This window comes from Poecilia reticulata, linkage group LG12 (genome assembly GCF_000633615.1).
Source record: "Poecilia reticulata strain Guanapo linkage group LG12, Guppy_female_1.0+MT, whole genome shotgun sequence".
NCBI lineage: Eukaryota > Metazoa > Chordata > Actinopteri > Cyprinodontiformes > Poeciliidae > Poecilia > Poecilia reticulata.
In genome coordinates, this window is record NC_024342.1 from 1,064,310 (window position 1) to 1,080,107 (window position 15,798).

The 15,798-nt window shown below is 39.4% G+C and overlaps 2 protein-coding genes across 2 annotated transcripts in view; both read left to right on the plus strand.

Moving 5' to 3' along the window:
• The window catches only part of LOC103473138 (RNA/RNP complex-1-interacting phosphatase-like), an 11,448-nt gene extending 9,375 nt beyond the window's left edge, over nucleotides 1–2,073 (plus strand). The window contains exon 9 of the mRNA XM_008423125.2: nucleotides 546–2,073. Within this exon, the coding sequence (XP_008421347.1) occupies nucleotides 546–960 (415 nt within the window). The 3' untranslated portion in view covers nucleotides 961–2,073. The remainder of the gene's footprint in view (nucleotides 1–545) is intronic.
• Nucleotides 2,074–2,809: 736 nt separating this feature from the next.
• Nucleotides 2,810–15,084, plus strand: atp6v1b2 (ATPase H+ transporting V1 subunit B2). The gene is made up of 14 exons (XM_008423126.2): nucleotides 2,810–3,027; nucleotides 3,974–4,029; nucleotides 4,335–4,433; nucleotides 5,623–5,716; nucleotides 5,804–5,881; nucleotides 6,030–6,169; nucleotides 8,156–8,257; nucleotides 8,822–8,919; nucleotides 9,002–9,125; nucleotides 9,204–9,354; nucleotides 9,430–9,512; nucleotides 9,709–9,813; nucleotides 9,980–10,109; nucleotides 11,990–15,084. The coding sequence occupies exons 1-14, from the start codon at nucleotides 2,862–2,864 to the stop codon at nucleotides 12,124–12,126; spliced, it is 1,563 nt and encodes a 520-aa protein (XP_008421348.1). The 5' UTR covers nucleotides 2,810–2,861; the 3' UTR covers nucleotides 12,127–15,084.
• The last annotated feature ends 714 nt before the right edge of the window (nucleotides 15,085–15,798 follow it).

The window sequence follows — 15,798 nt, forward strand, 5'->3', positions numbered from 1 at the left end:
TAGCTGGAGATGGGCACCAGCAACCCTCCCGACCCCACTGAGGGACAAGGGTGTAAGAAAATGGATGGATGGATGTTTTACTGTATTTTCTAAATTAAGACATGAGGTGTCACAAGAAATCCAGAACACTTTTAAAAGCTAAATAAAATTCCTTGGTTTGAAATGAACTGTTCCAATAATTCTAAATCATTGAGGAAATATTCATAAATGTTACAGTACTTGTGACATAAAACATATTTAAAGCATAAAACTGTCTTCATACCAAAGATTTAAACATATTTTAATAATCCAAACACAGATGGTTTAAAAAAGCTATGAACAATGTCAAAACTAAATGTCATAAAAATATTTTTAAAATGCCTCGTAACATTGTTTTTAAAATATAAATGTTAATTATTGTTTTAATTATTATTGTATGTGATAAAATAAAAAAGAAATTCAATAAATGTTTCATTTATCTATGAGTAAGAAGGAAATCCTGAAGAACAAAGCAAATATGTTTGTAAAAATGCAGCAGTATTCATTGTTGTTCATGAATCCTGCAGGTCACATCAGCGTGGAGGACCGAGCCACCGCCCTTCCCCATACGCCCCTCACCCCGCCCACACACCCTGCCCTCCATTACTCGCCCGCCCTCCCTTACTCGCTCAGCCTCCTCTGGCTCCTCCACCAGTCTTGTTCCATCCCATCAGATGGGCCCCTCAGCCCCCAGCTCAATGGAGAGCCCCTCACTCAGGCACCAACAGGTCCAGGCACCCCCCTCTACCTGACCCACAGTGGCACCCCTCCTTTGCCTTGCTAGACAGAGGTGGAGCTCTGCCCAACCTTCCTCGCTACTCCCCCAACTGGACATCTGTTGCTAATGGAGAGGGATCAGCTGACGACAGGAGTGGGCCAAATTTAAGGAACCCGGTCAGAACCTCCCAGCGACCCAGCGCTAACAGATACGATGGCTGTTAGTTATCAAGACAAAGCAGGTTAAAGGGGACATAACGTACAAAACCCATTTTTTAAGCCCTTAAATTCAGTTTTTTGTGTAATTTGAGCCTCTAGTAGTGCCATGTGCAGTTGAGGTCCAGGTTTTCAGGCTGTCCTCACTTTTTGAGCTAAACCTAATTTAACTCAGTCTGTTTGTTCAGATGGATCCCGTCCACAATATGTGGTCTCACCAAAAACTCCCCCAAAAAGTCAATTCAACTGAATCATAAACACACATTCAAGGTTAAGTTCAGTTTATTTTTCAAACTGGTTGAACAGTTTCCTAAGGAAACCCAGCAGATTGATTTTTCCTGGACCAATATGTAGTGACGGCACAAATGGAAATGCCTTTTTTAAAGAATTCTTTTAACTCTAGTCAAAATTATTATATTTTTTCGACTCGAGTGTTTTTTTTACTCAAATGTCCTTTATTGTGTTCAGACAGGAAAGTAGGTAATGAGAGAGAGAGAATAAATGGGAACAAAGGTCACCAGGCGAGGACCCATGTGGGTTGTGCTTACCGCACCCTGACTCTAGTGTTTCTTATTTAATTTTTTTGACTGTACTGGTTTGTATTTAAAAGGAAGTGTGCAGGGAGAAAGGGGAGAGAGACGTGCAGTAAAGGACCCGAGGATGGGACTTGAACTCGGGACGGCTGCATTGAGGTCTCTGTATAGTTAGAGCATGGCGCCCACTCTAAACACTGCGCCACATAACGCCCTGGAAAATGCCTTTTTAACAGAAGGAAAGCTCCAACAGAACCAGAACCGAGCTCTGTATGAGTGGCCATCTGCTGCGACCGACTGGAGGTTTGAGGAGGTTTGAGGCGCCGATTTATGTTTTCGCATCCACCTGAAAAATATGTAGTTGCGACCCTGCCCAAATGATTCAAATAAAACTTTATTTCATTGAAACTTAGTTTTTCTTTTTTTGTGTTGTTTAGTGCAGCTTCAATGTCATTTTGGTGAAAACCCTTTAAGGATGTGTTTCACTTTTTGTGCTGACAGATCCCATATGTTTCCAATTATTGTATGTGATCATCTCAGATACACATGAATCTGTTTTCTTCATAATAAAAATAAATGTTTTACTGTATTTCTGTTGTGGAACAAAATTATCTACTGAGTTCATGCCAGTGTAGTCAAATTGTCAAACTGAATCCGAGGAGGCATAATACGTTCTGAATCATTGAGGGGTTAAAGGTCACAGGTTGCAGCTGTAGAAAAGGTGGCTGTTGCATGGTCTCCTGTTGCAGAGTGCATTGCCACCAGTGCAGAGCTTGTCCATCCATCAACCAGGAAGTAGATGAAAAGTAACCTGAGAGGAAATCTTCAGACAGTTCTGGACACCTGGAGAAGAACAGGTGAGAGCCAGCAGGGGCCTGCTGGACAACCTGGACAAAACTACAGGCCGTAGTTCTGCTGTATGGCTGTAATGTAATTTTACAGCTGGAAATTACAGATCAGAATGAAACCTGGGTGTAGTGATGAACTGTGACCTCAACCTTCAGACAGTTACAAAGTTGGCCTTCTATCACCTGAAGAAGATTTCCAGGATTAGAGAACTATGTCTCAGGTCTTCTGGTTCTGCATGCAAAGCAGTCCAGAACCAAAAGCAAAGAAAAGAAAGCGGACATTCTATTCTGGTAAGACTTTTGCACACAGGTCACACATAAATTTCAATTTGCAGTTAATTTAATATTTTAAATAAAAGTATAATATTATATATTAATATATGTTATTTAGAAAGTTTAACAACTGTCTACAGATTAGAATATGTTTGCCAAATATAAATTACCTTTTAATGAGCTGCAACTGCTGCGGTGTGCGCATGCGCCTCAGCTGTCACGACTCGAACATTGCTGCGGTTTCTGCGGTGGAAACATGGCGATGAGGGCGATCAGAGGGATGGTGAACGGGGCCATGAGCGAGTTTTCATCGGCCGTCAGCGGGAACAGACCGACGGCCGCCGCTCCGGTCCACCCGGCCGCCGCCTCCAGGGAGCATGCGATGGCTGTTAGCCGGGATTACATCTCCCAGCCCCGCCTGAGTGAGTGTGTGGATGTGTGTGATGGTGCTGTTTGTTTCTGACAGCTCAGGAGAAGGTCAGACAGGTGTCAGTCACTGAACATCATCTGTTAACAGCTGATCCTTTGCTCACTTTTGTCTTTCTGTCCTCATTTTTCCAGCTTATTCAGACCTTTTTGGAGACAGTTTGGGGATTAAAGTGACAGTAAACATTACAACAACTTTGTCTCAGTCAAGAAATGCCAAGGCTACTTTATGCTGGCCACCGGTTTTATGGAGGGCTTGGGGCAGAATTTAATCCTTGCCACCGTCCCCCCAGTCTCCTGAACATTACCAAATCTGCTGGGTTCGTAAAGCCAGAACTTTGCTTATATTCCAAATGCAAGTCGAAAAATGAGAAGGATTTGCTGTTCACTGCGCTGTGTGACCAGGCCAACAACTATTAGTGATAAAATGTATTTGCTTGCTGACTTCAATAATCTGAAGCTTTTTATTTTTCCCAGTGCTTCACTCGTATCAACATCTTCTGCCATCCATATTGATTCCCTTCAGTTTGGCAGTCCATAGGTTATTAACCTCAATCCTAATCTATTTTCAGACGTGTAAACTATTCTGGATCCAGACATTAAACAGCATCAGCATACACAAAGTTCCCCATAGCAGAACAGAGCAAGATGTTGAAGTGATAAACAAAAGATAATTTTCTAAACCATATCAACATCTATAGACATTGACCATGACTAAAGCTTGGCCACAAACAGGTCTTGTAAGTGGAAAATGACCCCAGGCCTATTAGCTCTCAATATTTGGAGTGGCCATCAAAAAGCTCTCAAATATCCCATAGAAAATCTGTTTTCAGCACTGAAATAAATTCAGAGAATTCGAATCGACTTCATGTCAGTAAGAAAAAACATTCTGGTTTTTGAAGATAGCTGTGTTTCACTGGGTTGTTGCTCTTTGTTTTTCAGCCTATAAAACTGTTTCTGGAGTCAATGGTCCTCTGGTGATTTTGGATCAAGTCAAGGTAAGAAGCAGAGATGTTTGTAGAGTCTGGAAACTATTATTTTGTCCACATTAATCCAACTACGATTAGACTCACGTTTGCAGACACCTGAAACCCAGCTCACAATGTTTCACACCAACAGTTTGTGGTGATTCAATGGGATGACATCCGCATCCGTTTCTGCTGCAGATTTCATTTAGAATAAAATATAAATGTCAGGATTCTTGAGTCTGTCAAGCCATGACATGTCAGGACTGTTCAGTTGGTTTTGATATGGAACATGCATGGTGTTGTTAATGCTTGTTGGTCATGTGTCACTTGAACAGTTTCCAAAGTACGCTGAGATTGTCCATCTCACTTTGCCTGATGGTACCAAGAGGAGTGGGCAGGTGCTGGAGGTCACTGGGTCCAAAGCTGTGGTGCAGGTGAGACTGACATTCCCAAACCTTCCAAACAGTTTAGTTCTGTGTGTCTTAGTAGGAAATCTTAGCTTATCAGGTAAAACTAAGAAAACAGATAAAAAAAAACTGTAAAATAAAAACATGTGCTTTAAATGTTAGGATGTTACATTTATGTCTAGTTGCATAATGCAAGTTATTTTCCTATTTCATGCTTTTAATGTTCAGTCAACTTTTCCTAAAAAGGTACAAATTAGTGATAGTTGAAAGAAAGTGCACCTCTACCACTAACACCACTGGGCCTTAAAGTTGGTCCTCTGCTGCTAATCAGTTGAAGAATGGTCATTAGCATTATTCCCAACTATAAAAAATAAATCATTTTACAGTATTAAAGATTATTGCTACATAATAACTGACCTGAAACAGGAACAGTCTCATTTGATTTATTGTGAGATAATGATGGAAAGAAATGTATTTTTATGGTGTATGTAAACTTCTGGTTTCAGCTGTATAATACTGTACAGAAAAAAGGTAATAGCTTCAGTACAGTGATAATATTATTGCAGAGCCATTATTACATGGAATGTTTATTTGGAAATTAGTAATTGTGCTGGAATTTTTGTTAACAACTCCTGAGTCTGTTTGTATTCATAAATAATGGGAAAATTAAAGACAACCTTTGATTATTATAGCAAATCCCCTCTTAGGTCTCACTGTCAGAGCAACATCCAGAGCAACAGCAATAATTCCCAGACCAACATGGGAATCTTCAGTTCAGAGCAGCAAGTCAGGAAAATACAGCACCAATATCTTCTAGCAGTCATTAAACACGGCGGTGGAGGAGAGGTGGTGATTAAAGGTGTTGGTGATTTGGGTTTGTATTGCAGCCGCAGGATCTGGGCACCTTGCAGTGATTCACTTGACCATGAACTCTCAAATATCCAGTTTCTGCAACAGGGAGGCTGAAAGAGAACAAAATCAAGGTGTTGAAGAAAACAACCCTGAGGAAAAGCTTAGAGATCCCACTGATGAAAACATCAGAAGACATCAGGACAGCCAAAACCTTCTACCAAAAAAATGAAGCAAAATTTTAAAGAAGATTGGACCAAATTGTCTCCAGTAAACTAGACAGACTCCTTTATTACTGTATTACTCCCGCTCACCTCATTTGATAAGCTGCCATTCTGCTGTTTGTATTTGTCCAAATTCTCTGCAGGTGTTTGAGGGCACTGCAGGCATCGATGCAAAGAAGACCAGCTGTGAATTTACTGGAGACATCTTACGGACGCCTGTCTCTGAGGACATGTTGGGTACATGTCTTCGCTCTCCGTTCAGCCGTATTTAGTCAAGTGTGTTTCCTCTGAGACAGCAGAGCAGCATTTTTCATACGTTTTCAGGGCGTGTGTTTAATGGTTCTGGCAAACCCATCGACAGAGGACCGGCAGTGCTGGCAGAAGACTTCTTGGACATCATGGGTATGTATGTCTGTTGTGACTTTTAGTTTTCAGAATATTCACTCAGTGTAAAATGCTGAAGTGAAGACGGTTCCCCACGTTTTCTAAAATCACTGTGACACAGTCTTCCTCAGTGTGTGTGTGTGTCTCTGTGTGTGTTGTTCCACAGGCCAGCCCATAAACCCCCAGTGTCGCATCTACCCAGAGGAGATGATCCAGACTGGCATATCTGCCATTGATGGCATGAACAGCATTGCTAGGGGACAGAAAATCCCCATCTTCTCTGCTGCTGGGCTGCCACACAATGAGGTACACATTCACCAACATGATGTATTCCCTTCTCAGAGCATCAAAACACCTAAAAGATTAGATTCTGTCCACAAACTGACGGACTTCCTAAGGTGTTAACAAAATGTGTGTGAGTCAGGCAGAGTTCATTCTGTAGATGTTCCGATCAGACTTGGCCCACACCAAATTCTGGTTTTCCTTGAGTTCTGGCCCACTGATTCTGTTTTTAGAAGGATAGGTAGTTCTTTATTGATAACTCAAGACACACACACACACACGCACACACACACACACACACACACACACACACACACACACACACACACACACACATGCATCACTCAGTGGACAGATAAAAATATTGACATTATCTAGAACACAAATCTTGAGGTAACGTTAAAAACTGACAGTTTCGGGGAGAAAAGACTTGCAGTCCTCATTAACACCTGGGAGCTGCAGTGACCTTTGGCTGCTCCTTAGACTGTCCACCATGTCCATAAGGAGAGAGTGAGACATTGTCCATCTTCTTCAGCTTTCTGTCTCTCACTAACTCTTCCAGAGCTCCGCCTCATTCCTTCAGCTGACTGAGCCTCTGTAGTGAGTTTATTGAGTCTAATAGAGTCCTTCACCTTCACCACTGCACTGTTATGGCAACTTCTATGTTTTTGTGAAGACTCAATAATAATAAAATCAATCAATAATAAAATGTATTTTAATGCATGCGCAGATTGTTAAAAGTGTGACTTTTTAGTATTAATACATTAATTATTTATTAATTATTAATACAAAAAAATTCTAAGTTTTCAGAACTGGTTTTTTCATTGAATCAAAGTTAACAGAATGTACTTTTTGAACTGTTCTTCAGCAGAAAATCTGCGGTCTCTGTGTACCAAAGAGAACGTAAATCTGTAGCACAGCTCTGGGATTTCTAAACCCATCGTTCTCTTTGACAGAGGCAGAAAGATCAAATGGATAAACTTTTATTTAGTATTCTCATATGCTGCATTCACTGATCGGAACAGGATCTGATTTTTGACATTGTTCACCTGTCAGGGCCGATCAAGCTGCTCACTATTCATGATTTTTTAATGAACCAAACAAAAACTGTACAGTCTCAGGCTTCTAACCAGACTGAAGGACAAGTGTTTGAGAAATACTGCAGGTTTTATTCTAATTGACCATTTTAGCAAAGTGAAGTTTATGGCCAATACAAATTGAGGTCATTGTTTTTTGTTCCAATGTGAAATATTATGCAATGCGAGCCATTTGTAAACAGTTCAGATTGTTTACAGATATATCTGAAAACATCTTAAAAATTCTACAATAGAAATATAGAAAAAGAAAGATATTTAAAAATGATAAAACAAAATCCTACATCAACAACACATAAAACACAAATACAAATAAAATGGAAAAGTTAACAAGCTAGAAATGCCAAAAGTAAAAAAGAAAAATCAATTTCAGGCTAAACTTACTGACATATGATGGAGAGCTGGCTCCACATGAAGTGGGCTGGACCATTCAGGACCCAAGAATCTCAAAATAAATTCTAAACTGGAAACTGAACCAATGCATGAAGCTGCATGGGGTGGTGGTCTGCTGCTCTTTGGTACCACTGAGATATCTTCCTGCAGCAGCATTACCCAAAGTCTTCATTTCTTAACATTCCATTAAAGGAGAGCAAAAACATCAAACATGTCTATCTGTCACTTCAAAGTTAATTCTTACTTGTTCATATATTTCTGTCAGCTTCTTATTTCTTTTGTCCTAAATATCTAGACTCTGTTTTCCCTGTGGATATCTGAGATGTGTAGGTTCTGTTTAATTACTGGTTGTATAAAACTGAAAGAAAGTTAATTTCCTGTCTGTTGATAAATTCATTTCCTTTGAGATTTTATTCATATGAAAAAATGTTGAACATTCTTGTCTCTAATTAAGCTGGAAGGTGAATAAATCATATTTTCCGAGAGTTTGGGACTCATTTCTTTTTTTCCCTGGTCTTGTCAGATCGCAGCTCAGATCTGTCGACAGGCCGGTTTGGTGAAGAAGTCCAAGGACGTGATGGACTACAGTGAGGACAACTTCGCTATTGTTTTTGCAGCCATGGGGGTGAGATCCTGATTCTGTTGTGTCCCAGACTCACTCTGACTGAGACACCCTGTGCTTCAGGGCGTTCACTCTCATTCACGTTAAACGTTTCCATACTGTCTGATGTTACAACCACCAACATCACTGCGTTTTATTCTGTTATGTCCCTTTTTTCATTGTTAGCTCCAGCTGCACATGGTTCTACTCATTCTTTCCTCCAACAGAACCTGCTGTGTTTCCACTGAGAACCTGATGGATGAAGTTCTGGCTTGAAGCCCCGCCTCCAGCCACCCTGACCCCTAACCATTACTGAACTGAGTTAACATTAGTCATGCTAAAGTGACAGTGTTTCCATTAAGCAAATGTATTTTCGTAATTTCAGTTTGCACAATTTTACAGTTAATGGAAACAGAGTTACTCACATTTGACTCAGAATACTTTGGTGTTTTTGGGTTTGGCCATTGTACTCTTCTAATCATACCAACCACTCAATTAATCTAAAACTGAAATATCTTTTTAAATTGATTTCTGACAGATTTTTGACATGGCTGTAGAGTAATCGGTATGTCCTTTCTCTCTCCTCAGGTCAACATGGAGACTGCCAGGTTCTTTAAGTCAGACTTTGAGGAAAATGGATCTATGGACAATGTCTGTCTGTTCCTCAACCTGGCCAATGACCCCACGTATGGCTTTTTTTCTCAGATGTGTTTGGATGTCGGCTTTGTAAATAATGTGTAAATTAAGCTGAAGTCTTGGTTTGTGCAGCATTGAGCGAATCATCACTCCCCGTTTAGCTCTGACATCAGCAGAGTACCTGGCCTATCAGTGTGAGAAGCATGTCCTCGTCATCCTCACCGACATGAGCTCCTACGCCGAGGCCCTTCGAGAGGTCGGCCATGTTCTGCTCTAGCATTAATTCTGATGTAACTGCAGGAAGTGGAACCGGGCTTTGGATGTTCTCTCCCAGGTGTCTGCTGCCAGAGAGGAGGTGCCGGGCCGCCGAGGTTTCCCTGGCTACATGTACACTGATCTAGCCACCATCTATGAGAGGGCCGGCAGAGTAGAGGGCCGAAACGGCTCCATCACCCAGATCCCCATCCTCACCATGCCCAATGATGGTACTCCCTCTGCCAGAGCTCAGCATGGTGGCAGCTCCAGGGCTGCCACAGACTGATCCTTCCTCTGCCTTTCAGACATCACCCATCCTATTCCTGACCTGACCGGTTACATCACTGAGGGACAGATCTATGTGGACAGACAGCTTCACAACAGACAGGTAGCATCTCCTCCATGAGTCAACTGTACATTCTCCCACGTTTCAAACAAAACTTTGGTTTTTGTTCCATTTGATTTGCAGTATATAAACAAATGGATTAGTTTCATGTCAGGTTTCTTTTATTGTAGATTGAATAGAATATTTTAGTGATTTTTAAAATTCTTCTGTCCTCATCTTCTTTTCTTCCTCTGGTCAGATCTACCCCCCCATCAATGTTCTTCCATCTCTCTCTCGACTGATGAAGTCTGCTATTGGGGAGGGAATGACCCGCAAAGACCACTCTGATGTTTCCAACCAGCTTGTATATTCAAATCTCTCTCCATTCTGCACAAACAGAGCTTTACTACACTTTACTTAACCTGTATGTGTGCGTGCGTGTGTGTGCGCGTGCGTGTGTGCGTGTGCGTGTGTGTGTGTGCGTGTTTGCGTGTGTGCGTGTGTGTGTGCGGGTGCGTGTGTGTGTGTAGTATGCATGCTATGCCATAGGGAAAGATGTCCAGGCCATGAAGGCGGTGGTGGGAGAAGAGGCTCTTACTGCTGATGACCTGCTATATCTGGAGTTCCTTACTAAGTTTGAGAAGAACTTCATTTCCCAAGGTGCAGTGATGACCAGATGTTTTGTGTTCTTATATGAAATATGTGTGTTTGAAATCAAAAGTGAACTTTGTTCAACATTTAGGGGTGTAGCGAGGTCTTGTCAGGAGTTTTGCTCAGCATTCACCACAGTGTCAGCTGTTATTATGATCCCTGGGTAGAGAAACAAAGTCTGTAAGCTTGATAAACTATTGTGTCCGTGCTGGAGAATCTTAATTTGTAAGAAGTATGAAAAAATGAAGCAGTTCTTGTCCTCTTGGGGTGACTAAATATAATAGATTGAAAATTGTCTCTCTTTTTGTAATATATGGACCGACTGTTAGCAGCTTAAATGAAAGCTATCGTCTGCTGTACCTCAGTAGATGATAACTTTACTGATTCTGAAGGGCTGATTTAGTTTTTTCACAAGTTAGGACTGCAATTGTTAGGAATGCCTCAGAATTACTCAAGCAATAATAATAATAAAAAAAAAAAACACAATATAAAAACCAGTCACGCCTTGGCAGGAATAATATTTAAACATAGATTCACAAAACTAAATTTCAGTTCTTTTCTTTAAATAGATGGGACTCCTTTTCACAAATATTGATACAATATTGATACCTTCTGTTGAACTCAATATTTGTGTATTTTCTTGGCTCATGAGCTTTACATATATTTATCCCTCCATATTCTACAATTATTTATTTCCAATGGTTGCTGTAAAGTTCAGCTAGTAACTTGTTTAATTCAGCTTATATTTCCCAACAGTCCAATTCATATCCAATTATGATAATTTAATATCTATATATAACATAATAAATTAATAAATATAGATAGAATTTGTTGCATACAGTCAAAATTGATCACATTTTTAATTCAGCGCAGTCCAGTCAAATCATATAATGCTGATGCAAAGTTCTGGGTAACGTTATGCACTGGTTTTACTGGTGCAACAAAATTGTCCAACTGCATCACATTTAACTTCTTAGTTGTACAAGGTTATTTATTGATTTATTCTCTGTTTTTTGATGGATTGGTTGGTTGGATATTTTGTTGGTGTTTTTTTGTGAATTATTTGTTTTGTATCTTCGAATGAAATTGGTCAAATTTTAATTTCTAAAAAGATTTAAGTTGCTTTTTATGTGATTTTGATTTGAATATAATTTTTTAATTTAAGGATCATATTGTTCCTTTGTATAAGTTATGTTTCTCCAGAGTTGATTTTATGACCAACCTCAGTTGGACTCTTTGTCCACTGCCTGTGGTGATCTTACTTCATCCTACTCATTTTTGAACATGTTAAGATTGTTGTAGTACAAAAACATGTCTTTTGATTCCTTGTTCATGTGTGTGATTTTATACTTCTATCATGTTCGAAATCATTCATTCATTCACCCATCCATCCATTCATACATCTCAGTCCCAGTGCAGAGCTCTGGCTGAGTTGCAGCCCTACTTCACCAAGAGTTTCATTTCAAAACTGACTGATGGGGAAACTGGAAACAAACCTCCAGAAGTCATCCTCCTGTTTTTTCTCTGCCTTCCTAATAGATTTAATGAAGTTGAATTTTGAAGAAAATCCATGAAGTTTAACCAAAGGCAGCACGACCTTGGTGGAACTAAACAAATCTACTAGGTTTCTATGTGTTCTTAAAATATGGCACCACGAGTACATCACAGCTGTGATGTGTTATGTATAAGGATAAGTTCTCTGGCTCTAGTCTGAGATCATAGTTGGAGCCGTTCTAATGACCTATTTTACACTGACCTTGGAACAGTGTAGTTTTGAAATGAAACTTTATTCTAAAGGTTTAAAGATCAGAACCTGATTAGAACCTGTACACAGACCAACAGAATGCTGGTTTATTTAACATGTGCTGTGTGTGTGTGTGTGTGTTCAGGAGCCTATGAGAACAGGAGTGTGTTTGAGACTCTGGACATCGGATGGCAGCTCATGAGGATCTTCCCCAAAGAAATGCTGAAGAGAATCCCTCAGAACACCCTGGCTGAGTTCTACCCCCGAGAATCCAAACATTAGTTCCCCCCCCACACACATACACACACATATGCACACCCCCCACACGCTCCGCTTCCTGTCCTCTCCTCCGGCTGAGGCCTCACTCTGTAAATACAGTGTAGTGTTGTGACGCTGTAACCATGCCGATGCTTGCTGCTTTCATCTGACATTGAGGGTAAATCGTCCCGGCATAAACAGGAAGAGAAAAAGACTGAACTGGATTTTTAGAAGTTTGTCTCCATAGTGGATGTCAGGAGCTTCCTGTGGAGAAGAATGTGCACATTAAATATGTCAAGAAAATGATGTGGACTTGTTAGCAGCCACTAGAGGGCGCACATGGCAGAGTTTAAGTCCATCTGAGGGATCTGTTCTGAAGCCTAAGGGAACGCCATTATTTACTGAATGTCTACATCATTTCTGTCATCGCATGAAGAACACTGAATGCTTTATGTGTTCCACATGTTTTCTTTCTGAGGCATAGAAAATCTGATTGATTCTCAGGAAGTCAGAGTGAGCTAAAGGTAAATAAAAATACAGAAAGAAAACCGCAGAAAAGGAGCAAATCATTCAGTCAAACAGTTTAATTTTGATAACTTAACCTTAATTAAACTCACCTTGTTCTGCTCAGTTTTGCTCTTCTAACTGAAGCATTTAAACTTTTTATTAGACTCTCTTACCAGTTGCAAACATATCCTGTATAAAAGGGTGATATCGTTTTGTAAATTTGCTCCATTGTTTATCCATGTCAACTATGACAGCTCACATAAAGGAAAGCATGAAAAATGCTTTATTATACCAAATAAACAGGCCTGAGCTTCTCAAAAGCTTCTCAGGATTTTTATCCCCATAAAAAAATTCTGCCTTTCAGCAGCTTTGTCAAATATTGAATATATCATAAAGAAACTGTATGTTGCTCTCAGTTTATAACCAGCCAGCTAGATGGATGCATTTTAATGCTCATATTAATATAAAATCAGATAACAAGCCAGCCGATCCATTCATGGAAACACAATCCATTCCTGATTCCTTCAGCTTCTCTCGACAGACTCTTGTTATCGAGGTGTCAGTCAGAACGGGCTCTGATCCATATTAAAGATATAGGGCAGTCTGAGCTGTGCAGCTCCATTTCCCTTTACATATGACAGAAAAACAGGACAACATGCAGTTACCATGCAAACAGAGAGATTGGGTTCTGGAGACAAACCTGCCTCGTTTAGAACCGGACCAGAGAGAAAAAACTTCAGCTTCATGTCTGTAAGCAGGAAATTGACACCAGTGGAGTTATGGAGCCACTCCTGGTTTATTGTTGTTGACAGGTAACTGTGGAAAAAAGACTGTTTCTCACTGATGTATTTACAAGCTGCGGTTTTATCCCAGCCCAGATTGTAGCTGCAGAACTGATCAAATTAACTTTAATTTATAATTCTCCTTTCAAAATTAAAAGGTTCTCCTTAGTTTGTATACGGTTAGAGCACACATTTAAGATCTGATGGGACACATTTAAGTCAGCTGATACCTTGTGCTGTCCCTGAATAGATCATCATCAACATAGAATGAATGATACGTTTAAAAATGTACTGAAATGAATTTATCTCACCTCAATTTTTTCAGTTTTTTATTTTTATTTTTGGTGGAAATCTGTTAAATGTTTAGTTCTGTTCTCAGCGCCCGTCGTGTTTTATTTAGATCATGTAAGATATGAAGAGAACTCAATCAATGAAACTAAAGTATAAAATGTCTTCTGGCCTTTTTAAAAAGTTTTTAATTCGACCGCCTTTGTTTGAGTCCAGCGGAGTTAAGATCTGTTTGGAAACAAAAATATTTAATAAGTATCACTTTGTTATAAAGGTTCCTATGTTCCCTTCAGACCATGAGCTGAATTACTGTATTTGGGTGTGAGTGGTTGACGCTGACTGTAAACTCAACATGTTTAGTGTGTTTCATTGCTGTCTTTATATTGAACATCTGCTGCTGAGGTTTAGTTTTCTAATAGCTCCTTCAGCTCGTCCTGTGATTGGTTGGATGGTTATATTCTCCATCAACAGTTCCAACTCTATATGTATATCTGAAAATATTTATTTTTCTTCAGATTTATTTATATCATCATTTAAATATATTAAATTTAAGATCAAAAGTACATTTAAAGGTTTATATATATATATATTTATATGGAAATTCAAATCATTCATAACACTTTAAAAGCAGAGCTGTATTGTTAACCTGAGGGATTCAGACTGTTTTGTTTCTGCTACACATTGATTGGACGGTGTGATGGTCTGATTGGAGCTCTTTATCATTGTTTGTAGTGATTATTGTTCTAGTGGTCCTTTTAAGCCAGACATGCCTGTAATGGCAAAGCCATCACCTGAAGTAAAGCTGCCTGTGTTTTAACAATGTGTTGGAATGTTGGATGTCTTCAGGTCATGATTGTGTAAAATGATGTCCGTGTTCCTGTTCTCTGTGTACGAGTCGTTTTAAATTCCCATTCATCTGTGTAAACTGTGTTTGTGTTTATGCGCTGTGAGCTTATTGACTGGTTCAGTAGAAACTGCATGTGTTATTACTAAATGTCTCCTGTCGGTGCCTCGGGTTTCATGTCTGACTGTAAAATAAAGGCTGCTGCCTCAGTGGCTTTTATTATCTGCATATTTACATAGATGGAACTGGATTACATGACAAAATATGCCATGTGCAATATTTCACCCTACAAACCCAGATGTTTAGAAAATATATTGAATATTTTTGTTTTTACCATGGCTGTGTTTAAATGTACGATGTATCATGAAACATCTATATTCATAGCCAGATGTGTACAAGGTTTTACATTCATTCATCTTTTCTTACAGATGAATAATCTGACCATTGGAAATGAAGAGAAACTCAACCTTACATTTGAGAAAAGAGTTCCTCACGGCTCCCCTTACAATTCCTATCAAGTTAATCTGACATATTAGCTTATTAAAATGTATATTCCACTTATTTAATATGACCAGAGAATTCATTTTCACTAGATTTCTTTTAGCCACTCTTTAAACCTGGAACAACAGGAGAGCATGTATGGCAGATTGTGAAGATAACATCTGCAAGAAAACACCTTGAGAAGGTAAAGAATTCCTTCTTCAGAATGATTTCAACAGCTTTTATTTCCAATTTATTAGACTAGACATAATTTACTTTAACCCAATATCACTACACCTAAATAATAGATCACTTTGCATTCACAGTCTTTGTTCTCACACCAAGGGAACTATATAAAATGTAAAGTCTTGGGTGAGGATTTACATTTTTTCACTTCTTTATCCAGATATTTTAGGTTGCTGTTTTTCCAGCTATTTTTCTCATATTTTTATTTTATTTTGCAGTGTTGGGCAGCTGACTAACTGAAGTAGTGATGTCCCAATGTCTAATTATGCAATTGGAATAGAACTGAGCTGAACTGAAACTGATTTGTCGACAGCACTGCTTTGAAAAAGGAAATGATCCATGTGCTGCAAAATTTGGAAAGTATTCATTTGTTTTTGTTTAGTGCAACACAAGGGCAAATAGTGTCAGAAAAGCTCCTTCAGTGTTAGCTCTGACTCACTGTTCAAAACATATTTTATAACCAACCAACGAAGAAGTGCAAAAATATTTGTAAGAGAGACTGAGAACGAGCTCCCCATCAGGCTGCAGTGAGAGCAGAATTTGATCTGT